The 27,972-nt window shown below is 45.9% G+C and overlaps 2 protein-coding genes across 2 annotated transcripts in view; one reads left to right on the top strand and one right to left on the bottom strand.

Moving 5' to 3' along the window:
• OXSM (3-oxoacyl-ACP synthase, mitochondrial) lies at positions 1–15,876 on the bottom strand. The gene is made up of 3 exons (XM_069958662.1): positions 15,627–15,876; positions 5,942–6,929; positions 1–518 (listed from the first exon to the last, which is right to left on the bottom strand). The coding sequence occupies exons 2-3, from the start codon at positions 6,922–6,924 to the stop codon at positions 116–118; spliced, it is 1,386 nt and encodes a 461-aa protein (XP_069814763.1). The 5' UTR covers positions 6,925–6,929; positions 15,627–15,876; the 3' UTR covers positions 1–115.
• The window catches only part of NGLY1 (N-glycanase 1), a 24,178-nt gene continuing 11,774 nt past the window's right edge, over positions 15,569–27,972 (top strand). Inside the window, exons 1-6 of the mRNA XM_069958660.1 lie at positions 15,569–15,824; positions 18,771–18,885; positions 20,056–20,214; positions 21,435–21,597; positions 22,998–23,217; positions 26,021–26,142. Of these exons, the coding sequence (XP_069814761.1) occupies positions 15,718–15,824; positions 18,771–18,885; positions 20,056–20,214; positions 21,435–21,597; positions 22,998–23,217; positions 26,021–26,142 (886 nt within the window). The 5' untranslated portion in view covers positions 15,569–15,717. The remainder of the gene's footprint in view (positions 15,825–18,770; positions 18,886–20,055; positions 20,215–21,434; positions 21,598–22,997; positions 23,218–26,020; positions 26,143–27,972) is intronic.

A 27,972-nucleotide genomic window follows, 5' to 3' on the forward strand; every position in this document is an offset into this window, starting at 1 on the left:
GAATACATATATTTTGGGGGGGAAAAAACTTCTAATACAAAGCTTTATAATAAAAAGCTATAACTTCAGCAAATAAATTACAGGTTTATAATTTACGAATGTAAAAATATATTTTTTACAGATTTCCAAAACAAAGGGTAGCATTGGTTCCTCCAAAGCCAAATGAGTTCGTCAAAGCTACACGCCTCTTTCCTGGTTTCCACTCTTGTGCTTTAAGAGGGACATAATTAAGATCAAACTCTGGCTCTGTTCTGTCAAGGTTCAGAGTAGGTGGCACCGTTCCATGGTAACATGACAAAACGGTAAATGCTGCTTCAATAGCTCCTGCCGCTCCAAGCAGGTGACCTGTAATTCCTTTTGTAGCAGATACCGCCAGCGAATATGCATGTTCTCCAAACAGCCTTTTAATAGCTCTATTCTCTGCAGCATCACCAAGAGGGGTGGAGGTGGCATGAGCATTAATATAAGTCACATCTTCTATCTGTAACTTAGAATCCATAATGGCTGCCCTCATAGACCTGGTAAAAAAAAAAAAAAAAAAAAAAGTATTATTAGCAATAACATGGTCCCAGTGTTCTCTGCCCTCTGCTCGCTTCCTTGAGCCACCACTGTAGCTTTAGAGTGGGTCTCAGAACTGACAGGCCGCTCAGCCAATCACTGGCCGGACTGCCAATCACTGGTCAGTTCAGAGACCCGCTATGAAGCCACAGCGTTTTTGTAGTTTGTGTACAATCATGGCATCCTAGGGAGTCCAGGAAAATATGGATACAGCCTATAGCCTATGGCTGTATGCTTTTCAGGCAGCCTTAGACCGAATGGAACCCGGACGTAAAATGCTTGTAACGGAGTCCCCTCCACCATCTGTGATAAGATGCTGGGAGCGGGGAAACTGTTTGAATATGTGCCGCGCTGTAATGAAACAGATGTGTGTCGCTATCATTACAGCATGGCACATATTACTACAGTTCTCCCGCTCCCAGCATTTTATCACTGATGGGAACACAAGTACTTACAACAGGAACTGCTGCACAGAGCTTTATATGTGGGCAGAGATAAGAGGGAAGTACTCATTTACCTTTCAGGCCCAGATAGGTGTGTGAATTTTGTCTAAGACATATAGCAACCAATCACAGCTCACCTTTGTTTCCTAAGAATGGGCTGTGACTGGTTGCTATCTGTCTGAGACAAAAATCAGATTGATAGATCCAAACCAGAATTCTGCTAACAGCAGTCAACAGTGGTTTGCAGGGACATTACATAACTATTGGCCTAGCCTTTAAAAGTGTTTTCTACCTAACGTGTTTGTTTTTTTTTTTTTTTTAATTAAGCCTAATGTGAATATTGCTCACCCATAAGCCTGTACTACAGAGATCTGAAGTGAGCAGATGTGAACACTGCATGACTGGCTGCTTATGTATAGGAGGTAAGCAGGTGATTCCGCTTTACCTGCTTACCTCTGACTGGCCATGTATGTTAAGAGCATCTGCTGCAGTCCATAGATGAACCCAAAGAGGCGAGTCCACTGGAGACACAGCCATATTTACCTGGGGCAGCACCAAGCCAGAAGCACTTTCTGCCAAACTACCTGGTAAAGTAGTGGCAGTCTGGTGGAAGTGAGAAGTTTCTCTACTGCTTCCAACCGCTGCAGACTTGGCCCCTTATGAAGTAGTGGATTGGATGATTTGGGCCGAGGTTAGGGTTCGTATGAACCGGAACCATTGGCATTTAAATCCCGCTGTCTTACCATTCCGTTGGGAAAGTGGAGAGTCCCGCCTGGAAAGCAGGGATACAGCCTATGACCTAGGATGTATTTATGTTTCCAAGGCAAGACTTAGGCTGTCTCCACTTTCCCCATGGAGCAGGAAGAAAGCAGGATTCAAATGCCAATCATTTGGGTTCGTACGAACCCAAACCTTGGCCCGGCTCACTCATCTCTAGGATGAAGACATCACAGGGCACAATAATCCCAAAAATGCACTGTGCTTCCCAGCTGCAAGAACATTTAAGAGCAATGTCAGAGTGATGGGGAGAAGTTCCTCAGAGACCACTCAGGGTTAAGCCATAGTCCTTCTCATTCATAAAACAATCATAGAGAAGACCAGGGGGATAGGGAGCAGTTTCCCTCCAATATTAGTTGAGCAGTTTGCAGAGTGACAATTTGCTTTATCCTTATTTATTCATTTACTGCTTGGAAGTAACTGGACCACAATAAAATGTAGGAAATTATAAAAGGTCCAAACATGCCTAAATATTTACTGGGGACACACACATTATGGCAGCAAGTCCTAACTCACAGGTCTGCTATGTCTGGTAAGTCATATCTATCTGTTCTTAAATCTGCATCCCCACATACTGGGAACTGTAGTTCTGCAACAGCTGGATAGCCGCAGGTTGGAGACTGGTGATCTATAGCTTTGTGCACCTTTCGGGTTTATCTCCTACAAAATACAATAATAATGGATAAGGACATCCAAAATAGCTGAATAAGTCTTATCAAAAGCACTACATACAAAATAGTGTTCTGTCCTTTTCTAGAATTAGATTTCCCTTAGAGAAGCCCCATATATTGTACACATTAACTAGACGTGGACCCATGTACGTCACCAGACTGTAAACTATCTCATATTCACCCACAAGACATTGGGCCGAGACTGAAAGAAAACTGAACAATGACTTTCTAAAGTCACGTTCCTTTAAAATGAGATCTGCTGGAGGCTTTCTCTACACAGAAAGCTTCAATTCTCTGACAATACTCAGAGTTATAGATTTCTTCCTGGGTGAAGATTACAATCTTTTCCAAGAAACCATTGCTTTTTGATGACCGCATTTTGTATTCTGCTGTGGTTAGTAGGGAGGGCTCTATGAACCATGAAAAAGAACGGAGCCAATTAAAACAGAAAAAAAATTCTCAAAAAAGGTGAATGAAAACCTTGTTTCCATGGAAACTACAGAAATCCGCAAGCAATGGTTGATACGCGAGACTAAGTGATGGAATATGGATTGTGCTAGGACCACAGAGTGCTGGAAAGCTTGTATATAAAACTTGTAAATGAGAACGGTTTTCATAAAATGCTAAAGATGTTCAGGTCAGCTGCTCAAGTGTAAAAGCAAAAGACAACGAATGTTGTGCACCTGGGCCTATACAAGATCAAGGGAACACAAGGGCGGGTCTGGTGTACATCTGTATGAGCATAAACAATGTGGCTCCGCTACTGCAAACAGCACAGCAGGGGGCACCAAGTCACCGGAGCCCGACACCAACACCACAATGGGACGCTAGGGCAAGCTGTTTGGTTAATTTTATCACGTATTCTTGTTGCATCTATTCGGAGGATAATAAGGCAGTTGTACTTACAGCTCCTAGGAAGTAGCTGAGTTACATAGACTATAGAGTCATCATGGTGAAGAGCAGGAATGAGCCCTTTGTTCTCACAGCATATAAAGAAGTGTTTCTCAAATTCAGTCCTCAAGTAACCCAAAACAGGTCATGATTTGAGGAAATCCCATACAAAGAAAACATGGTGATACCTGATCCATGCACTCTAATTACTTAACTTGTGAAACACAAAGGAAATCCTCAGGACTTGAGTAAAAGGAGTTATCCAGGGCTACAAAAAGATGGCCACATTTGCCCCACTCTTGTCTCCAGTTCAGGTGTGGTTTGCAATTAAAGGACAAGTGCCATGAAAAACCTTTTCCCAGTAATTGAAGCACATTACAAAGTTATATAACTCTGTAATATGCTTCAATCACCTATCTGTCTCCCTTCCCTGCCTTTTCCCCCCTCCACCAGGAAGTGCACTAAACTCACACAGACCTGATTACTGTCGTCACCGTCACCAGGCAGCTCCTTCTTGTGAGGATGAGTCATCAGCAGGAGGGCTGCTCTAGGTCCTGTTACACCAGCCTCCCCCTCCCCCTCCTTGTCAGGTGACTCTCCTTGCTCAGCTTATCTTCTTTAGTGACATGACTCCTTCACTGAGTCCGCGGCAGCAGGAGAGAGGGTATGAGCGGAGGGGGGAGCTGCCGATGTGCCAGAGTCAGTCGGAGGGAAGATAAGCAAGTGAGATGTGACAAGTGATGGCTTGCAGTTGTTCAGCCAATAGGAGGTGAGCAAGCCTGTCACCTGACAAGGCAGGGGAGGGGGAGGCTGGTGTAACAGGAGAAGGAGCTGAGAGAAGAGCTTGGTGACGGTGACGACAGTAATCAGGTCTGTGTGAGTTAAGGCCCTATTCCACGGAACGATTATCATCCGTATTCGGCCGATATCGTTCATGTCGGCTGATCGTTGCAGTCGCTTGTTTTTCAACATGTTGAAAAACAAGCGACTGATATAGCAGCGATCTGCTGCTGTTGCTCCGTTGAATAGGAGCGTCGGCAGCAGACACTGCTATATCCTATGGGCTGCCCGGACGATCAGCCCCTGCAGCTCCCCGCCGCCCCCTCCCGCACTCATCCGCTCGCTGCAGCCGCGTTGAATAGCGGCAGCAGCGAGCGGGGAACGAGGAGCAAACGAGCGCTGAGAGCACTCGTTTGCTCCTCTTAACGATCCGTGTAATAGGCCCTTTAGGACACTTCCTGGTGGGGGTGGAGGGGGGAAAAGACAGGGAAGGGAGGCAGATAGGTGATTGAAGCACATTACACAGTTATATAACTTTGTAATGTGCTTCAAGTACTGGCACTTGTCCTTTAAGCTCCATTTACTTCAATGGAAATGAGTTTTAAACCCCCACCCAATCTGGGGACAAGAGAGACATGGTCCATACTCCAGTGTCAGTTATTAAAAAATAATGAAGATGTTATTCTTACTCCTCCATGCTCCTCCTGTGGCGTCTCTGGGTCCGCTGCTGACTGGCCGCCACCGCCACTTCTGCAGAAGACTCAGTCTCTGCAGTGAAAGCGCACTAAACCAATCATTGACCAAGACAAGACAGTGCTTGGCCGATTGGGTTTTTCCTGCTGAGACTGGACAGAGTCTGTGGTGTGCAGGGGACCCAGAGACACTACAGGAGGACACTGGGGGACCATGGAGAGGTAAGAATAACATCTTTATTATTTTCTATATACCTATTCTAGAGTGCCCTTTTAATCAGTCAACAATGATTTTTAAACATGTTGAAAGACAACAAACAGCTGACAAGCTAAGAGTTGATCACTGCCTCTATTACAAGGAGAGATATCTGCCTGATTTGGCAGATAATCGCTCCATGTAATAAGGCCTTAAGAGTTTAGTGTCTAGCTGTCTACATCCTAACACCTCTGGATATTTCCTACCAGGTGATTAAAGCCCCTAGGTGTAAACTATCACTACTCTTGGGCACTGCGCAGATTTACATAGTCTTTGCAGGACAGAGACATGCCAAACATTTCGCTGGACCGTCCGGCTTCCCCTACAATTACACATCTGCCTAAGCTATGTTGGGGTGTAACAGAGGCCCTTACTCTTTGCCGCAGCCCAGCTGGGAATAAGCAGTATAGGGTTAAAATAAAGCAAATTACATATCAATATAAATCCCTGAGCTATCCTCTTATTCAAGGTGTTAAATATTCTATTTAAGTGATATCTGTGGATGCGCAAACTAATAGGACTGACACTAAAACTAGAACTAACACAAGACTTAACATCCAGCTTTTCCAGATTCCAAATTTGACTAGTTAGTGGAACAGGGCATACATATTATTGGGCATACTATCTATTCAGAAGTCAGGTAAAGCCAGAAGATCACTGTCACTTAAAGAGTTAAAGTGTCATCACTTACAGCAGAACTGCACGGACCACATGGTAGGGAGCAAAACCAAGTGATCTGTGAAGTTCTGAAAATGAAGGTATATTAGTGTCTATATGTTATGATATTTGGCATCAGACAACCCAATTAACCTCGGAGAAATTTTATTCTAATTTTAATCTTAAAGATATAAAGTGTCTACAGATAAGCCATACCTGAATGCACCATCGCCTTCAGAACTTGGAGCGGTAATATGACTAGCGTCCCCTGACAATCCGTAGCCCAGTACCTCAGCATACATTTTGGCACCTCTTGCAACCGCATGTTCATACTCTTCTAATACGAGCACAGCTGCCCCCTCTCCCATCACAAAGCCCTCACGGTCAGGGTGGAAGGGACGAGAAGCTTTCTGTGGAGTTGCATTATAACTAGTACTAAGAGATCGTGCTCTTGCAAAGCCAGCAAGTGACAAAGGGCCGATACAAGCTTCTGTCCCTCCAGCCAACATGACGTCAGCATTTCCATGAGTGATAAATCTAAATGAGTCTCCAATAGCATGTGCTCCTGTTGTACAGGCTGTTGAAACGGCATGGTTGGGTCCTTTGAGCTGGTACTTAATACTGATATGTCCTGCAGCCATGTTGATTAAGATCCTAGGAACAAAGAATGGACTCACTTTGCTGTATCCCTTTGACTGAAATAACATGGCGGTGTCTGTAACGACATCGAGGGGAACCATTCCCATACCTATTGCCACACCACTGGACCCTTGTTCTTCTTCAGTCTTTGGAAACCAGTTGGCATCAGTAATTGCTTCCTCAGCAGCTGCTAAAGCAAAAATTGTGGCAGATGACATTGTTTTTATATCGGACTTTGAAACGTAACGTTCTTCTATAAATTCACCATCTCCATGACCCCTTGGAACACGAGCAGCGACTCTGCAAGGGATATTTTCAAACTCTTTTCCTTCCAGAGCGACTATTCCACTTTTACCTTGTATCAAATGATTCCATGCCAATTGAGTGCCAGTGCCAACAGGTGATACGATACCAATACCAGTTACGACGACTCTTCGCTGACTCTTCTGAGCTGTGTTGATGCTTATACCTCTCCTATGAAGTGAAAAGATTCTGAGGTGTTTTAGCAATATGGGGCAGATATCCCCCATTCTTGGGACTCTTCGTAGCTGAATGTTCATGAAATCTGATGAAAGGAACACATTTTGTTAATAATAATATTGGTCTGAAAAATACTGTGCTAAAAGCAATGTGATTAAAGCTATGACAAGGCAATGTATGCAAAATAACGTAAGAGGGGTCAACAACAAATCACCTGGTTAGGTCAAATTATCAAAGACCATATTGGCTAAGGTGCAGCATGGTCCTCACATCTCCCCATCCAGAAGAAGGATAATCAGAAAGATGCTCTGTTCTGCCAATTCTGTATTAATAGAATTTTCCAATGCTGCCAAGTGATGACCAGTCTGAAAGGGCAACCCCATCAAGTGACTATCCTGATTTTACAAGATAACACATTCACATATGTAACAGGCTTAGACTGTCTGTAGCTCTTTTTTTTTTTTTTTTTGTGCACTGAATATAGAAGCACTGCAATACGAGGTCAATGTCTGAAGAGGACAGAGCACTGTTTTTCCACCTCCCTGTTCTAAAAACCCTTTATCTTCAGATAGGGGACTTATTAGATATTACGGTAAATTCACACAGACGGATCCACAGCGGATTTTACGCAGTGAATTCTCAGCCGAATCCAATGTGGATCCTATGCCGATTACTATCAATGATGATAAATACTCCCGCTAGGAGTATTTACGTGAAAGCACCATTAACCCCCCGCCAGCCAGAGCATACATCACCTCCCTGCTCCGGCTTGCTTTGGGGGTTTTTGGCTTGATGCCCCGCTCAGCCAATTAGTGCGCTGCCTCGTTGCAGCCACTGATTGGATGAATGGGACGTGAAGACGCCGGGAGCCCCCCGAAGCAGGCCGGAGCAGGGAGCAGGTAAAGTAGATCCCGCTGCGAGTAAATATCCTCATTGAAAGTAACCGTCATAGGATCCACAGCAAATTCTCTGCGTAAAATCCGCTGCGGATCCGTCCATGAGAATGTACCCTTAGGGTGCCTTCACACACACCGGATCCGCAGCAGATTTGATGGTGCAGATTTGATGCTGAGTTCAGTTATTTAGAAGAAATCCACTGCGGATCTGTTGTGGATCCGCACAGTGGCGCCGCAATGATGAGGCGACCTGAGTCGTCTGCCTCAGGCGGCGCCACCAGCCGTTATCATGGGGGCGGCATTCAGTGGCGTAGCTACCACGGTCGCAGCGGTCCGCCGCGACTGGGCCGCTACTGTACTGCCACTGTACTGCTCCCATCCCACTCCTTCTTGTGACCGCAAGCAATGTTTTGCCTGCGATCACAAGAGGAGGCTGGGACGGCCCCCGGCTGACTTGCGGGGCTGGGAGCATCTTGAGGGCAAAAAAAACAGGTCCCGCGAAGCTCCGCCCCCTCCGCTGGAAGCCCCGCCCCCAGTCGCGGTAAGCCCGCCAGCGCGCGTGACAAGAAGACTAGAGGAACCATTCAGGTGAGTAAAGATTTTTTTGTTTTAAAGGGCATGATGGGGGTGTAGTGGTATGGTGGTGGAACAAGAGGATGATGGGGGGTGTAGTGGTATGATGATGAAGGAACAAGAGGATGATGGGGGGTGTAGTGGTATGGTGGTGGAACAAGAGGATGATGGGGGGTGTAGTGGTATGGTGGTGGAACAAGAGGATGATGGGAGTGTAGTGGTATGATGGTGGAACAAGAGGATGATGGGGGGGTATAGTGGTATGATCATGGAACAAGAGGATGATGGGGGGTGTAGTGGTATGGTGGTGGAACAAGAGGATGATGGGAGTGTAGTGGTATGGTGGTGGAACAAGAGGATGATGGGGGGTGTAGTGGTATGATGGTGGAACAAGAGGATGATGGGGGGTATAGTGGTATGATCATGGAACAAGAGGATGATGGGGGGTGTAGTGGTATGATGATGGAACAAGAGGATGATGGGGGTGTAGTGGTATGATGATGATGGAACAAGAGGATGATGGGGGGTGTAGTGGCATGGTGGTGGAACAAGAGGATGATGGGGGTGTAGTGGTATGATGAAGGAACAAGAGGATGATGGGGGGTGTAGTGGTATGGTGGTGGAACAAGAGGATGATGAGGATGTAGTGGTATGATGATGATGGAACAAGAGGATGATGGGGGTGTACTGGTATGATGGTGGAACAAGAGGATGATGGGGGGTGTAGTGGTATGATGGTGGAACAAGAGGATGATGGGGGGTGTAGTGGTATGGTGGTGGAACAAGAGGATGATGAGGGTGTAGTGGTATGATGATGGAACAAGAGGATGATGGGGGTGTAGTGGTATGATGATGGAACAAGAGGATGATGGGGGTGTAGTGGTATGATGATGAGGGTGTAGTGGTATGATGATGGAACAAGAGGATGATGGGGGTGTAGTGGTATGATGATGAGGGTGTAGTGGTATGATGATGGAACAAGAGGATGATGGGGGGTGTAGTGGTATGATGATGGAACAAGAGGATGATGGGGGTGTAGTGGTATGATGATGAGGGTGTAGTGGTATGATGATGGAACAAGAGGATGATGGGGGTGTAGTGGTATGATGATGGAACAAGAGGATGATGGGGGTGTAGTGGTATGATGATGATGGAACAAGAGGATGATGGGGGGTGTAGTGGTATGATGATGATGGAACAAGAGGATGATGGGGGTGTAGTGGTATGATGATGGAACAAGAGGATGATGGGGGTGTAGTGGTATGATGATGATGGAACAAGAGGATGATGGGGGGTGTAGTGGTATGATGGAACAAGAGGATGATGGGGGTGTAGTGGTATGATGATGAGGGTGTAGTGGTATGATGATTAAGGAACAAGAGGATGATGAAGGGTGTAGTGGTATGATGATGGAACAAGAGGATGATGGGGGTGTAGTGGTATGATGATGATGGAACAAGAGGATGATGGGGGTGTAGTGGTATGATGATGGAACAAGAGGATGATGGGGGGTGTAGTGGTATGATGGTGGAACAAGAGGATGATGGGGGGTGTAGTGGTATGATGATGGAACAAGAGGATGATGGGGGTGTAGTGGTATGATGATGGAACAAGAGGATGATGGGGGGTGTAGTGGTATGATGATGGAACAAGAGGATGATGGGGGTGTAGTGGTATGATGATGAGGGGTGTAGTGGTATGATGATGAGGGGTGTAGTGGTATGATGATGAGGGTGTAGTGGTATAATGATGGAACAAGAGGATGATGGGGGGTGTAGTGGTATGATGATGAGGGTGTAGTGGTATGATGATGGAACAAGAGGATGATGGGGGGTGTAGTGGTATGATGATGGAACAAGAGGATGATGGGGGTGTAGTGGTATGATGATGAGGGTGTAGTGGTATGATGATGGAACAAGAGGATGATGGGGGGTGTAGTGGTATGATGATTAAGGAACAAGAGGATGATGGGGGGTGTAGTGGTATGATGATGAGGGTGTAGTGGTATGATGATTAAGGAACAAGAGGATGATGAAGGGTGTAGTGGTATGATGATGAAAGGGCAGGAGAATGAAGGGGGTGGTAGTATTATGATGGAGGTGTTTGTAGTATGATTATGAAAGGGCAGGAGGATGAAAGGGGTAGTAGTATGGTGATAAAGGGGCAGGAGGAGGGGACAACATGGGGGGCATCTGTAAGGGGGATAAAATGGGGGGCCATCTATATGGGGGATAACACAGGGGGGCATCTATAAGAGGGACAACACAGGGGGCCATCTATATGGGGGATAACATGGGGGGCATCTATAAGAGGGACAACACAGGGGGCCATCTATAAGGTGGACTACATGGGGGGTGTATACAATAGGGCATGCACAGAGGGGGGCATGTACTTTAAGGGGGGTCACATAGTGTCAGGGCTAACTACTAAATGAGGGTGTAAAGGGGACAGTACAGATGTGCAGTTTTTAGAGAGATGATGGTGTCAGTGTGAGGAGCCTAATATGTCTGTCTGGCAGATTCTGTGGATTCGTGGCCCAGAGAAGTTCTCAAAATCGCCCACAACAGATGGAGAAGATGAAAAGGGAAGAACTCCGATCAGAGAAGACGTCCCCTGTGAGTCACTTGCTATAACTGCACTGTAATGTATATGGTGTATAGATCCTGTGTACAGTGCGTCCACCTCTATATGACTGTATGAAGTGATATTGGTCTATGTACAGAGGATTATATTCAGTAGCAGCGGTGGTGTTAGTCACTATGAGGTGGTATTATTTGTTACTTGTTATCTGGTACTGTGTTTTATTGGATTTAGTATACTGGATTTGGTCAGTAACAATATGGTGGTGATGGTTGTGGTGTGGCGGTAATATTTCCCCTTGTGTACTGGTAATATTGGCAATATTGGTCTCAGTAAACAGGATTTGTTTAGTAACAGTATGGCGGTGATAATATTTCCTGTATACTGGTATTATTGGTAATATCAGTCTTGAGATATATATATATATACCAATAGCATCAAGAAAGGGGGGGCCCAAGTTGACCTCTTGCACCAGGGCCCAAGAGACACTAGCTACGCCCCTGGGGGGGGCATTCAGTGGCAGATTATAATATGGGCGGTTCGGGCGGCCGCCCACATTATAATCCGCCACTGATTGTACCATGTACCAGAGACCCCCGCGCCCGGACAGCATCTGTAATTAGATGCTGGGAGCGGGGGAGACTGTATTCATAAGCGCCGCGGAGTAATGAATCAGCCACGCAGTGCTGTTACTACAGCGCGGCGCTTATGAATACAGTCTCCCCCGCTCCCAGCATCTAATTACAGATGCTGTCCGGGCTCGGGGGTCTCCGGTACCGGCATTCCACGGAACGTGGGAATGCAGCCTTTAGTCCCCTGGCTGATGTGTGGCTGCCGGAGGTGTCCCATCCTGTCTCCGGCAGCGCGCGCATCAGAGAGCTCCCTGTGCACTGGAAGTCACAGCCACAGGCGCACCGGGAGCTGCCGGGGACAGGACGGGACACCCCGGGCAGCCGCACATCCGCCGGGACCAGACCAGAGAGGCTCGACGGGGGAACGGATGGCAGGTGAGTTGTGTGCTGTTTTTTGTTTTTGTTTTATCTGCTGTGCAGGGGGGGGACCATATATAAGGGAGAGGGAAGAGGGGGACCATCTATAAGGGGGGGGGGGGGGGGAGAGGGGGACCATCTATAAGGGAGGGGGGGAAGAGGGGGACCATCTATAAGGGAGGGGGGGAAGAGGGGGACCATCTATAAGGGAGGGGAAAGAGGGGGACCATCTATAAGGGAGGGGAAAGAGGGGGACCATCTATAAGGGGGGGGGGGAGAGGGGGACCATCTATAAGGGAGAGGGGACCATCTATAAGGGGGGGAAGAGGGGGTCCATCTATAAGGGGGGAAGAGGGGGACCATCTCCTAAAAGATCAGCACCCTCCTCTCTTGACATCCTCTGTGCTGCTGGGACTTCTCCTATAGGATTAGCACCCTCCTCTCCTGACATCCTCTGTGCTGCTGGGACCTCTCCTATAGGATTAGCACCCTCCTCTCCTGACATCCTCTGTGCTGCTGGGACCTCTCCTATAGGATTAGCACTCTCCTCTCCTGACCTCCTCTGTGCTGCTGTGACCTCCCCTATAAGATCAGCCCCCTCCTCTCCTGACATCCTCTGTGCAGCAAGGGACCAAACATTATGTTTATTGGGGACAGCAGTTGGGGGGGGGGGCAGTAGTGGATTATAATGTGGGCGGATTGACCGGGGGGGGGGGGGGGCGGGGGGGCGTCATCCTATAGTTCGCCTCGGGCAGCAGAGAGGCTAGAATCACCCCTGGATCCGCAGCAGAAAATCCGTTTAGGGTAGCTTCACACATACCGTATCGCAACAGATTTTCTGCTGCGAATCTGCAGCAGATTTGATGATGCAAATTTGATGCAGTGTTCATTCATTTAGTCAAACGCGCTGCAACTCTACTACGGATCCGCAGCAGAAAATCTGGTGCGATGCGGTACGTGTGAAGCTACCCTTAGGGTGCATTCACACGTACAGGATCTGCAGCAGATTTGATGGTAAAGATTTGATGCTGCGTTCAGTTATTTAGATTAAATCTGCTGCGGATCTGCTGCGATGCGATACGGTGTGTGTGTGTGAAGCTACAACTGATATGTAGCTCTCAATTCTGAGTAAAGGTATACACAATAACTGTCAACCAAGCGATCCTTCAGCTGACAGTTACCCCTTACGCCCTCTCCATTCACATGTGTACTGTGTTCTCTATGGTGAGGGCAGGGATATGCCTCAGTCAGGCAGCTCTGGTGGTGGCTCATCTCTCTAAGAACTAATCTTGGGAGACCGCCATACATTTCATACTGATGGCCAAACCCATCGCCAGCGATGGGTGGCTGACATCACTAAAAAGTGTATGGATACAGGTGTATATCCCAATCAATTTGGGCACACAAGTTTCGCTGCGCAATATCATGGCTGGGGAGTGGGTGCTGGGAAGCAAAAAGTTTCAAGTGTTCTGCTCTTCAGACAAACCCCTTAAGGATGTTTTCTTACTTGCAACAATGTGGCACAGCCATGGGGACTGCATGTGCTGGCTGTGATATACTGATGATGCTGAGTGTCCCAGCTTACAGAACTCATGGCTTAATGAAATGAGAATTGATTTCAATATTATCATCTGGTTGGCCATCTTACAGCAAATTTAAATGCAGTATTGCCAAAAACATTGCACGTGGTTACAAAGAGTAATGTCTGTTAACTAGGGGCGTAGCTAGGATTCATGGGGCCCCATAGCAAAAATTGTTAAGGCCCCCTCCCCTAAGCACAACACAAAGCACTGCACTCTGCACATTTTCCTTTCCTACTTGATTGCCAGCAGAGGTCAGGGGTTATCAGAGCAGTGAAGCAGAGATCTCTGTCTTCTGCTTGTTAACCCTTTTTTGTTTGTTGCAGCATGTAAGTAAGCATTGGGTCACTTACATACTGCAGTACATAAGGGGTTAAGCAGAAGGACACACCCTCTTACCTTCTCCCCCGGGCCCCCCTCCTGCATAGGTCCCATAGCAACCGCCTACCCTGCCCCTATGGTAGCTACGCCACTGCTGTTAACCAAAGCATTACTGGATGGCTCCTCCATTTATAATATGGTTTCCATTGGAGCGGCATATGGTGTACACATCACTCTGCTTCCTTCAGAAGATTACACGGCAACCAGGAAACAGGCCCAGGCTCAGTGGAGAAAGCAAAACGACGTGCACTGGTCACATACTCCTCCATTAGAAGCCATAGTATGGACGGAGGAGCCATCCAGCTGTCGGCGTGGTATGGGGGATGAGGGAAGTTGAACTTTATTATACAGCAAAGTAGTGCTGAACACACTTCACAATATATCAGGAAGAATAAGGCTTGTGTCCACAACTTACCTACGCTTACAACATTTCCATTTGTGAACTTTTGTAGACAACTGTGTCTGAACGATAGTTTAATTTTAAAGGGAATCTGTCACTAAAATGCTGCCTTAAATGAGGGCAACATAAACTAGAGACAGTAATGCTGAACAGATCGGTGTATTACTTACATCACTCTGTTCAGCCGTTCTCCTAATATGCAGGAGAATAGGATTCTTGCCACACCCCTCCCCCCAGCTGCTGATTGACAAGTGGCTGCCTATATACAGCATGGATAGATAACTGCCAATCAGCAGCTGGTGGGTGGAGTTTTCTGCTTCTCATAAATATCCAGGACTACTGGGCTCATGCACATAATGGACTTATTGTCGATGTTATTCAGGAGGATATCTCTGTATCAGCAGTACAGAACAATGTAAGTGATACATCATTCTGGATTTGACCAATCCTCAAAAGTGCATTACAACAAGATGATGTAAGATTTATTTAAGTACAAACATTTTTTTTAAAGGGTTATAAAATGACAGTAACATGTAATGGAAGTTTATTCATCTATTATATAACAACCACTGGGCCCAGAGTAGTCTATCTAATTAAATACATCAGCCATAATAAAATAATACTGTAAATAATAACAATGAACTAAAAATCTAAATAAGTCTATAAGATGCCAGATATAAAGTTTGGATTAGTCTCTTTCGTTATTAGAACGGCATATTCCAAAAAAACAAATTGAATAATTAAAGAGAAATTTTCTATAATTTGGCGCGGAGACCGCAAGCGGGGGTTCAGAGCACAATTCCTGTGCCAAGTGTGAACAAATCCTAAAAAAGCGAAGCACTTTATTATCCGTTCATCAGCCTGCTTCCATTTAACTGACTGTCGCTCCTTCCCTACTGCTGGGAAAAGCTGGATCCAGTCCTGGGAAACTGGGAGAATTTTCCCAGGACTGGATCCAGCTTTTCCAAGCACCCGGGGAAGAGCGGCAGTAGTCTGATGAGCGGATTACTGAGATAAGGAAGCTCTTGGCTTTATTACTGTACATTCGCTCCTCTCTTATGGGAACATATAGATGGGTGAATATAGATTGTGAGCCCTAATAGGGACAGGGGGCGGACAAGCTGTGTACAGCGCTGCAGAGTAAGTTGGCGCTATATAAAGGAAGTATTAGTATTATTATTATACAGTACATGTGTCCTCCAGCTGCTGCAACACTACAAGTGCTGCCAGGGCATGATGGGAGTTGTAGTCTTGCACCGGTTGGGGAGCACTGCTGTATGTTATGCTGTGACATACACCTAACCACGTGGTGCGCCTTGATCCAACTACAACTGGCAGCCCCGCATAGTGGGAGTCGTAGTCGCACAGCCGCTAGCACGGTACCTGACAGGGATAAAGGCCGGGGCTCCGCGCTGGTTCCGGGTTTTGTCTTCACATCCGGCCCTGCGCCGTGTGCCGCCCCGGGAGCTCAGTCATGGCGTCCTACCACTCCTCCGCCGTCACCGAGCTCTGCCAGAACGGGCGCCAGGTGTTCATGGACGCCTCCCAGCTGCTGCTCACCTACGCCGACAACATCCTGCGGTGAGTGCGCGGCTTACCGGCCCGTGACGTCACTGCTGTGTGCGGGGGTGACGTCATCAGCCGCACTCACTCTATATTGCCAATGTGTTCTTAGCAGTTCAGGTACCAGGGAGGGGGCTGGCAGGGATATAGATGGTTGTAGTCCTAGATATGTCCAGATACCACCAGCATATCAGGGACATAACCCCATGGATATTGCTGGCAGTGAGTGATTGGTACTGTTGTGTGCTGCCAGGTGGGTAATCATGTCATCTGGATGATTGATCAGCTGTATTATGGGTCCATGGGTGGGGGGTGCCACCAGGCTGAGGTAATATGATATGTTACATGTCCTGTGCCCACTAAACTCAGCACATGTGCCAATGTGTGTTTGCTGGTTGTAGTGCGAACCCTGGCATGCCCACTGACAAGGCTGGTATGAAAGGGCACCAGTCAGCGAGGGGGTCCCCAGCAGTATACATCCCACTCTCCTGGGTTACTGACCTATAACATAGAGTTTCACATTATATAGATGTGAACCCGCCATACGGCTGGCATCACACTGCAGGTTTTTAGCCAAAGCCAGAAGCGGCTGCAGCTGGAAGTATAATCGTCATTTTCCTGTTCCTTTTGACTTGCACGTATAATGGCAGCCCAGTCGTGATAGACCGTGTACGTAGGGCCTCCTGTTTTCATGATAGTGGTACCATTTAGAGGGATTTTTCTAGGTAATGCTTTGCCTTCAGTGGGAACCCCCCCCCCCCGATAAATATTTTTTCTTTCAAATCAACTGGTGTCAGAAAGTTATATAGATTTGTAATTTACTTCTATTTTTTAAAAAAACTCAAGTCTTCCCATACTTATCAGCTGCTGTATGTCCTGCAGGAAATGTTTTTTATGCAGACACAGTGCTCTCCTGCAGGATATATAGTAGCTTGAAAAGTAACTTTCTGACACCAGTTGATTTGAAAGAAAAAAAATTCACTGGACAACCCCTTTAAGCCAAAGTGGGGGGCACTGCAAAGAGCAGCTTCTGGGGACAGCCAGGTATGTGACACACAGAAGTGTAATCCTCCCTTCCCTTTGTGTCCAGGAGCTTTCTTTTGTTACCTTCAGGTAACTCACAATAGCTAGTATGTATATACACTCACCGGCCACTTCATTAGGTACACCTGTCCAACTGCACGTTACCACTTAATTTCTAATCAGCCAATCACATTACAACTCAGTACATTTAGGCATGTAGACATGGTCAAGACAATCTCCTGCAGTTCAAACTGAGCATCAGAATGGGGAAGAAAGGGGATTTGAGGGCCTTTGAACGTTGGTTGTTGGTGCCAGAAGGGCTGGTCTGAGTATTTCAGAAACTGCTGATCTACTGGGATTTTCACGCACAACCATCTCTAGGGTTTACAGAGAATGGTCCGAAAAAGAAAAAAATCCAGTGAGCGGCAGTTCTGTGGGCGGAAATGCCTTGTTGATGCCAGAGGTCAGAGGAGAATGGGCAGACTGGTTCCAGCTGATAAAAAGGCAACAGTGACTCAAATAGCCAACCGTTACAACCAAGGTAGGCAGAAGAGCATCTCTGAACGCACAGTACGGCCAACTTTGAGGCAGATGGGCAACAGCAGCAGAAGACCACACCGGGTGCCACTCCTTTCAGCTAAGAACAGGAAACTGAGGCTACAATTTGCACAAGCTCATCGAAATTGGAAAAACGTTGCCTGGTCTGATGAGTCTCGATTTCTGCTTGAACATGACAATGAGTTCACTGTACTCAAATGGCCTCCACAGTCACCAGATCTCAATCCAATAGAGCATCTTTGGGATGTGGTGGAACAGGAGATTCGCATCATGGATGTGCAGCCGACAAATCTGCGGCAACTGTGTGATGCTATCATGTCAATATGGACCAAAATCTCTGAGGAATGCTTCCAGCACCTTGTTGTATCTATGCCACGAAGAATTGAGGCAGTTCTGAAGGCAAAAGGGGGTCCAACCCGTTACTAGCATGGTGTAACTAATAAAGTGGCCGGTGAGGAGATATATATATACACGATTAAGAGGAGGAAGCAAGCGGTCAGGTCAGCAATCTTTTACTTCTCGTCCCTCGCTGGCTGCCTGCGCTGTTACATCCTTACATCATCCGAGCCGCCCATTGAAGTCAGCGGTGGTTTGCTGCTGTTCCTATTACACGGTGCGACATAAAGCAGACTGTCGCTGCAGTTACCGTGATTTTTCAACCTGTTGAAAGACCCCGATCAGCTAACATTGTGGATGTTGGCTATTCTTGTTTTTTTAAGAGGCGCTATTACACCAAACGATTATCGGCCAGAAATTTGCCAAGTACGGACGATACGGTTTGGTGTAATAGGGCCCTTATTCTGTGGCCCTAAAGATCATCTTTGGACGGCCACACTTGTGTAAGCAGGGGTCGGTGATGTAAGTAGATTGTGGGTCTGCCTTCTTAAAGGGCCCAATGTGGTTTGTAACAGGTCTCATCATGGAGGTTGCCACCATCCTGTACAAAGCTCTGTTATATGAAAGCTCTATAATACAGCTGGGTTCACTCATTGCATTTTGGTTAGTATTACCAGAAATAGTGGATCAAAAACAAAGTCGGTTCCACTCCTGGTTTTGAATAGAAATACTGTACAAAATACTGTGTGTGAACATTAAAAGTACAGCCTGAGGCCCCTTTCACACATCCATTGTTTGTCTGCTTTGGAGGACCCATGTGGACCTATTCATTCTACGGCCCAATACGCACATCTGGCCCCTATCTTGAATAAAGGGGCCATGCAAATGCGGACAGGTTGCGGACCGCCCTCAGTGCACATCCATAGTGCTGTTTGGTCTGTCGGGGCTGTGGACAGCGCTGCAGATGTGTGAATGTGGCCTAATACTGTGATGCATAACTATCATTCATTGAATGTGTGTATTAACAGCTGAATCTTATTCTCACAGGAGTCCAAATGAAGAAAAGTATCGCTCCATAAGAATTGGCAACACAGCATTTTCCACTAGACTCTTGCCAGTCCCAGGTGCTGTCGAGTGTTTATTTGAAATGGGATTTGAAGAGGTACGCAGCCCGAAAAGGCTTCCCATAGCTTCTACAGCTAATATTCCCTTGAAATGCAGGTTATTGCTTCAGAGGCTCACTTAGCGGAGGAGTGTATGTGAGTGATAGTGAGGGGTGCCCAGCGCAGACTTATATATACAGGCCCTATTACAGGCCATCGCCCTTTGTTATACAGCAAGTGTTATGTTATCTCAGATAAGGCCTGTAGATTTTAGGGGGCCTGGGTTCTTCCATCTAAGGGTATGTGCACACTACAGAACCGGGGTGGATCACCCACCACGAATTCTGCAGCTCACCCCCGCTCGCATCTCCGCCTGTGCCATAGACTCCATTCTATGGTCAGGCAGATAACGCCATCCGCCCGAAGAATGAACCTGTTCTTTGGCTTGTTTGGCGTCCATTAATAATGGAATTTGCAGATCAGTGATACAACTGATGCCAACAGTTTCCGACAGACCACGTTTACTTATAATGTCTTTACCTGCACCTGCCTCTTTTGAGGTTCTGTCGATTTTCGGGCAATTCTCCTAAGAATAGTGTAAGATGTTGTTCACACTTCCTCAATCCCAAAGGGGTTATCCGGTGCTGGCACATTTTTTACATCTTGCTGCCATATAAGAAAATATAACAAACATATGCTTGCCTCTCTGCGCTCCCTCGGTATTCCATTGATGTCTCCTACTGTTTGTAGCCACCGTTACTTCTGCGATTGATTCATCTCGGCAGTGACAGCCCGCTCAGCCAATCACTGATTGAAACAGGACAGCGCTGAAGCAGGATAAGGCCAGTGATTGGCTAAGTGGGCTGTCATTCGCTGGAAGGAACGGTGGCTACAGACAGTGGGGAATACCATCAACCGCATTGGGACACCGGAGGAGTGTGGAGAGGTAAGTATATAAAGTTTATGCTGTGCTGTACTCTGAAGAGGAGGGTAGCACAGCCTGGAACAAGAGACGCTCACTGCAGCTGACGTCACAGCACAAATTTGCGGTGCTGGAACCCAGCGGCGCCATGACATCACACTTCTGGCGGCAGAGCTGCACATAAAGTAAGCTTGGCCGGAGTAACACATGCATTATCAGAGGTTTTACAATTTTGACCAAATATGTTGATGTGAATGGTTACCCAGTGGAGCTACTCATACATCTAAGTAATTGTTTCTAATTACAGGGAGAAACGCATCTTGTGTTTCCTAAGAAGGCGTCAGTAGAAAAATTGAGGAAGGTCAGAGACCGAATAGCATCTGAAAGAGACAAGCGCCTCAATGGGTCCAATGTGATAGTACCTGCTGCTACAGGAAGTGCACAGCTAACATCAAGCCCAAGCCTGGTAACTAAGAGTGTGGAGCGCACATAGAACTGCATAAAAACATGTTTTTAATTCTTATGCAACTGTCTACTCACTGGGCAAATTCATGGATTGTTTAGTAGCCATATCTGGCCCCGAGAGCAGTCAGGGCCATTTGTTGACAGCATCTTGCTCTGTGTAAATGAGTGTTGTACACCCATGGCCTACACAATAAGTGGCTGTACACACTGAGCAAAACAGGCTGAAATACTGAGAGGAGCCCACGTCGCAGACTCCGCTCGGAATCTCACCTGCCTCACTGTCTCAATGTGATGTCTTGCGCTCCTTCGCTCTCCGCTCAAAGAATTAACGTGTCAGTTCTTTAAGCGGAGGCGTGTGAGACACCACATTGAGTGAGGCAGGCGGGATTCTGAGCGGAGTCTGCGGCACAGGTTCCGCTTGGAATTTCCACCTCTTTTGCTCAGTGTGACCATACCATAACAAGTAGTTAGATACCTAATTTGTCAATGTGCATTTTATAGCGAATAAATACTAAATTAATAACAATCTTTTATGCACTATAGTGACTACTACCTCAGTTTTCTTTTAGATACAAATACAACCACACAGTACTGAGTTTCAGTAGCAAATCTATCTTCATTATTAACATTTTAAAACACCATATGTTAAAAAAGGAGGGAAACCATACATTAAAAAGATAGTGGCAATCCCGGAGGGTATACACAAATACAAAATATAATGTTAATGCTACCTGCCCACCTCACAAAAAGTGCATTATTCAGGGCATCATATCCAATACAACATTACAAGGTCCATACCAAGATGAAATAAAGTGCAAGTGCAAAGAAATGTAAACTACTTGGGACTCTGAGCACATAAAGTACTGTATATTACATGTGTTTATATAATTTCCATTACATCCCTTCCATACATATTACCCTGCCAAGGCCTGGGACAGGATAGACAAGTTACCTATGTCACTGACAATAGCACTCCTCCGGGACGCCACCACCCCGACGCGCGTTTCGCAATCTTCGTCCAGGGGTCGACAGGGTGATATGCAGCCGAATGTTTGTACTAAAGATCAAATTAGCTGATGACCTTCCGTTTTCTCATTTGTTGGCTGATCACTGGCCACTACACATTATTAGTAATTCCTACACATGCTTATTCTGCCAGTTTTAAAGAAGCCTTTAGAAATGAATTTGAATTTCATGGAGTGTAATCATTATTTTCCCCAGGCATCTGAAATAAAATTCTTCAAGACGCTACAGTCAAACTCCCAGCATGTCTTAATGTATGAGCTGCCCGAACTTCAGCAGAAAGCTAGAGAACATATTCCTGTATCAGAACTGAAAGCAGGGGCGCAGGAAAAGCTAGAGCAAGCCAGAAGTGTGGAAGCTGGTAATGGATCTAACTTTCTAGTAGAGGTTCGACTGATTCTGATGTCTTGTTGCCTATTGGTCACACCTATACTCATAGATCATACTTTTTTAGATCAATATCATTTTTGCAGGATGCAGTCTGACCTTGTGGTTTTGGGCGAGCAGGTGGTGTCAGTGTTGGGTGATATGCACAGTGTTGGACAGCCTGTCTGACCTGATTGTAAGGGCTCTATTACACTGTGCGATTTTCAGCCAAATAGGTAGACATCTTCCTGCAATCAACCAAAGAACATCAGCTGATTAGGTAAAAATCAATGCTTGTCAGCCAGACATCTCTGTGTGTAATATAGGATGGGCTGCCCATAAGGGATGGCAGCAAAGGGCCTCATGAACGCTTTAGCCTTGTAATAGGCTCTTTAAATGAGCATCAATCTATATTTACAGTAAGCATCAGGCCATCTAATAAGGGCCTAAGCCAGCTGAAATCCAACAGACATGGAAAATCCCTATTCCACGAAACTATTATCAACCGTATTCGGCCGTTACGGCCGATAATCATCCCGTGGAATAGAGGGCAACGATCAGCCGACATAGTTCATGTCAGCTGATCGTTGTGTCGCTTGTTCTTCAAACATGTTGAAAAACAATCGACTGTTATAGCAGCGATCTGCTGCCTTTGCTCCGTGGAATAGAATTGGCGGCAGCAGACTGCCGCTATCCTCTATAGGCTGCCCAGACGATCTAGCGATCACCCGGGCAGCCCCCTCCGGACTCACCCGCTTGCTGCTGCCGCGTGGAATAGCAGAGTCAGGGAGCGGGGAACGAGGAGCAAATGAGCCCGTGGAATAGGGCCTGAAGTCAGCCGTTGGAGAGTCAGAAGACCACTATATACATTAGATGAATGGTGAAATTTGTGGCTTCAGACAGCACATATCTAATATGTTTGGTTAGCATTATTTTCTAGTGTTGTCTACCAACCACACATACTAACATTACTATAGCACCCACACATACCAACACATACTAACATTACCCAACCACCCACACATACTAACATTACCCAACCACCCACACATACAGTACTAACATTACCATACCACCCACACGTACTAACATTACCATACCACCCTCACGTACTAACATTACCCAACCACCAACACATACTAACATTACCCAACCACCCACACATGCTAAAATAAACATACCACCCACACATGCTAACATTACCATACCACCCACATATGCTAACATTACCATACCACCCACACATACTAACATTACCCTACCACCCACACATACTAGAATTACCCACTGTGTTCCATATGATTTTTTCTTTCTTCTCTTTAGAAAGATCTAAATAAAAAAAAAAATGAATGTTTATAAACCATGTGTTCTTACCCTTCTTCCCTGTCTTTCCAGATACCTCTATAAGTGAAGGGGAATTCTTGACATTAGAGCTGTTGCGCTGGTTTAAAGAACAATTCTTCAGCTGGGTGAACTGCCTTCCGTGTAGTAGATGTGGAGGGGCGACTGAGGCGAAAGGATCACTATCCCCTTCTGATGACGATCTGCGGTGGGGGGCTACCAGGGTGGAAAATCATTACTGCAACAAGTGTCAGTACATCAACAGGTTCCCAAGGTAGGTTTTACAATGGAACAGTGTTAAAGGAGGTGGCTTTTCCTCAGCTAACTACCCAGCCCTCTTCCGAGATATACGGAACCTCCTAACTAAATGGTCCCCCCCATTACATTTCGCTCTTAGGCCGTGTGGCGGCAGTAAAAATGACCATTTTGCCTAAACTTCTATACTACTTTGAGACGCTCCCAGTCCGTATTCCTCTCTCAGAGCTGCGAGGTGTCCAAAGAGCAGTATTTAAGTTTATTTGGGCGTCCAAGGGGCACCGGATCCCCAACTCGGTAATGATGAGTAGCAGATCTCGAGGAGGGCTGGGGGTCCCTAACTTTCTTCACTATTATTGGGCGGCGCACCTACGCCAAATCACGGCATGGTCCAAATATTTGGCGTATAAGAAGTGGGCGGAAATTGAAAAAATATGGCTAGCTCCCTTCCACCCTAACTCTTTCCTGTGGCACTCCTCACCGCCTAGCTCCTCACATCTCTCACTCCTGGGACCTATCCGTTTCACCCTCCACATATGGTCCTCGTGCTCTGCCAGGTTTGAGCTCACTTCTTCTGCTTCCCCCCTGAACTCTTTTTTGCTCTTCCCGAACTTCCCTCCTGGTCTTCAGTCCCATACTGTCAAGCTCTGGGGTTCTAAGGCACTCTTTCAGTTTGCTGACATCGTTGATCCCATATCTCGTACACTCCTCCCATATGATAAATTGACTGACAAATATGCTCTCCCTCCCTCGGCGCACTTTATGTACCTCCAACTCCGACACTTTATGATGACACGTCTGGGGGCTCTCACAGTTTCTAAACCTTCAGCTTTCGAGCAACTAGTCAGAATGGGGACCTCCACTTCGGGCCTTATCTCTGACATCTATCGCATCCTTGGCTCCCCTGTAGAAGGAACCCTGGTGCAGCATGCCTATATGTCTAAATGGGAAACGCTATTAGGGAGGACTTTGCCTCCGGAGTGCTGGGCCACTATATGGGACAGGGCTGCCACCTCCTCCATATGTACTACCTATAAGGAGTCCCACTATAAAGTCCTGATGTTCTGGTACCGCACTCCGGAGGTGTTACATAAGTTCAATGCCTCAATATCCCCTCAATGCTGGAGATGTGCTAGAGAATTAGGCTCCCAGTTCCATATATTCTGGGAATGTGAGCTTATCCGACCATTCTGGAGGGAGGTGTGCGAGATATCATCCACTATCCTCAGTGTTACAATCCATAGGGACCCAGGCCTCTGCCTCCTTAACCTTTTCCCTAAAACTATCAGGAAAAAACAAGCCAAATTGCTATTGGTCCTCCTGACTGCAGCCAAGTCCCTAATCGCTAAAGGTTGGAGGCAATCGTCCTCCCCTTCCATTATACACTTTAAGGCTAGAGTCAGGGAGCTACGCTCCCTGGAGCGCCTTACGGCATCCCTGAACAATCGGCTGGAGGCCTTTGACTCTATCTGGGCCCCTTGGGACTTGTACTCCTCCCCGGCAGCATCTGCCACTGGTTCATCCTAGGTTCCCTCCCTAGTCCGTCTCTTCCCGTCGTTGTCTTCCCCTGTCCTTGTCTCCCCCTCCACCCCCTCCCCCCCCCCCATCATTTCTTGCTCCCTTCTTGTCCCGCGTCTATGTCTTGTCCTGTCTTGTTTTTGCTACTGGACTAGTATGGTCTCAGAACCCTACCCATGCAGACGTTGTTCTCTCTGAACCCTGACCGGGATCTGGTAGCTGCTGTTTTGCTACGGTTTATTATTCTGAATTTCCTGCCTGCTCCTGTGGAGGGGCTAAACTGTCTTATCGACATTTATTTTACGTTATGCATTATAACAATGTTCTGCTGCCTCTACATATGCATCACCCAGTTTGTACAATTTTATGTCTGTCTGCCTTTTTGTTGAAAAAAAAAAATAAAAATTACAATTGTTAAAAAAAAAAAGGAGGTGGCTTTTCCAATATTCTTCATGTTTGATCAGTTGTTTAAATGGAGGAGCAGCACACATTAGCTCCATTAATCTGGGGGGCTAACACAGTACCTCATTTGTCATGATTGAGGATTGTGATGTATGGATGTCTGATGCAAAATGGATTCCTTCATGCAGGAAATTGAATTGTGCATGTGGGCTTGGAAAAGTCTGCCTTTTTCATTTCTTTTTTTATGTTTTTATTATTCATTTCCCCCGTATTCCCATCTTAAGTAACAGAGTTAAACTTGTAGGACACGATAGGTTAAATATTTTTGCCAATACGTTAATTTGCAAACCTTCCTCCTATTCATGATATTGCCGCTCTAGTCCTCCTATTGTTGCCAGCTAATTGTCAAGATTACAGACCATTGTTTTGTTCTAAAAGCAATATACATATTATACAGTCTATGCGCTGTGGAATCTGTTGGCGCTATACAAATAAATATTATTATTATTATTATTATTATTATCTACACTACATCTATACATACATCAGCCTGACTACTGTTTTGAGAGTGGAGTTGGTTGGTTACGAGCTCTACCAGTATAACTATATTACTTGAGAAGGGAGTACCCCTTTAATTTTTCTCTCTTTCTCGACACTGCTGTGCTGCTTGAATCGGGAGAGCATCGGGGTACCCAGGTCTGACCATAATGAACAACCTCTGGTCTGGGTGCTCTTATGGGAACCCCTATCTGGTCCTTATTGATTGGTTTAGGTCCTCCTAATGACACCCAGACCAGAGACTGTTACTTACAGATATGAACACTCCATTGTTAGGGGAAGGGGGACTATACAGTGACCCTGCATTTACCACAACGCAATCTTTGTTTCTTTAAACATTTTAGATACAATGACCCAGCAAAGCTTTTGGAAACCAGACGTGGGCGATGTGGGGAATGGGCTAACTGCTTTACCTTGTGCTGCAGGGCTGTAGGGCTGGAAGCCAGATATGTGTGGGACGCTACAGGTGAGCTGGAATCTAAAGAACCCTCCACGTCTTATTGTCTCTTGGCTATTGAGATTAAAGGGGTTATCCAGCGCTACAAAAAAATGTCCACTTTTCCCCCTCTCTTGTCTCAAGATTGGGTGGGGTTTCAAACTCAGTTCCATTAAAGTAAATGGAGCTTAATTGCAAACCACATCTGAACTGGAGACAAGAGAGGGGGAAAAGTGGCCATGTTTTTGTAGCTCTGGATAACCCCTTTAAGGAGCTGAAAGAACTAAACTGTGTTACTTATATAGTTCTTACATACTTGAAAAGCAATTTTACTGTACTTGAAGGCAAATATCCTTTTAACAGACTTCTTAAGGTATGTGCACACTACGGAATCTGGCGAATCGAATGAGCTATTTCATTCTTAAGGTAAACAGCGGAATCTGGCAAACCATATAATAATATGGGACCAGCGGAGATGCGCCCGTCCTCGAGCAGAGGAGAGCTGCAGAATCTGTGGCGGGTGATCTGCCGGGATTCTGTAGTGTGCACATACCCATACATGTCATAGTGACACTTTAGAAGTTATCATCGGTAAGGGTCTGGCTGCTGAGCTGCCAGTTGCTAAAATGAAAAGGATGGAAACAGTCAACTGTGTCTCCTTGTTTCTACTCAGCTCTCCTCAGAGAGCTGTAAACAGATTAAAGGGGTACTCCAGAGAGTAAGAGCCCTATTACACGGAAAGATTATTGTGCAAAAAATCATTAAATCATTTAAATTTAAGTGCTAATCTTTTCGTTTGTATGCAGGCAACGATCAAACGACTAACAAAAATTTGTTTGTCATTGATGGAAACTTTTGAGCTGAACATAAAATCATTGTTAATCGTTTGCAAATCTTTCGGTGTAGATACGCATTGTTTATTCGTAATTACATTAATAGACTAGAGTATACGAATGATCGTAATTGTGATCATAACTAACAACTATCGTTCCATGTATTATGGTGAAGGATTTTAGGTTGTTCCCAGAAGTGCTTGTAATTGGTGGAAATTAAAAATCGTTTCATCTAATGGGACCCTAAGAGTTTCATATTTATGTCTAATACATTGCTTGAATGATCACTTGCTGTGCAGAAGCTGCCATGCACACAGTCATAGGGATGGGCAGCTTTCCTCAGTGTATTGTATATTCTAAGAAGAATATCCTGCAGACAGGGGGACCCTGCTCTGTATCAGAAGTGCTCTGTAGCACTGGGGGTGGGGGTCCAGGGGCTTCAGAGCTTTGATAGCCCTAGTAGAGAGGCCAGGGTTGCCCCTAAAATGATGTATAAATAAATAAAATATATATATACCGGTACATTTATTTTAATGAAGTTCTATTATAAAGTGATTATATAAAAAAAAAATGGGGGGAAAAACCCTTTAGGCTGGGTTTACACTATTTTTTGCAATCCGTTTTTGTCCTCAGTTTTTCGAAAAAAAATTATTAAAAGAACAGATGCCTTTGTGTGCATCTGATTTTTTTAACGAACACAAAAATAAGGTGGACTACATTTTTGTGTGCGTTAAAAGGACCAGACATAATGAAGTCAATGAAAAAACGGATCAAAACAGATGCACACAAAGGCATCCGTTTTTTTTTTATCTGTTTTTATCCGTTTTTTGTTTGTTTTTTTGCAAAAAAAAGGATGGAAAAAAGTAGTGTGAACCCAGCCTTACGCTCCAGAGTACCCCTTTAATAGAAAATAGGCTTTCTATTAGACTTCCATATGCTGCATTTTCTGCCTTTTTTTGAGAACCAAGCAGAAGTAAGGGGGGGATTGTCAGTGGTCACCTGATTCTCCATAGATCAAAACTTCTAA

The sequence above is a fragment of the Dendropsophus ebraccatus genome, chromosome 2 (genome assembly GCF_027789765.1).
Source record: "Dendropsophus ebraccatus isolate aDenEbr1 chromosome 2, aDenEbr1.pat, whole genome shotgun sequence".
In the NCBI taxonomy this organism is placed as follows: domain Eukaryota; kingdom Metazoa; phylum Chordata; class Amphibia; order Anura; family Hylidae; genus Dendropsophus; species Dendropsophus ebraccatus.

Excerpts from the sequence above, each read along its gene's own strand:
- OXSM (XM_069958662.1), bottom strand. The coding sequence starts at position 6,924 with ATGAACATTCAGCTACGAAGAGTCCCAAGAATGGGGGATATCTGCCCC. Across the intron at positions 519-5,941 it reads GAAGGCGATGGTGCATTCAG|GTCTATGAGGGCAGCCATTA; the intron begins GTATGGCTTATC and ends TTTTTTTACCAG.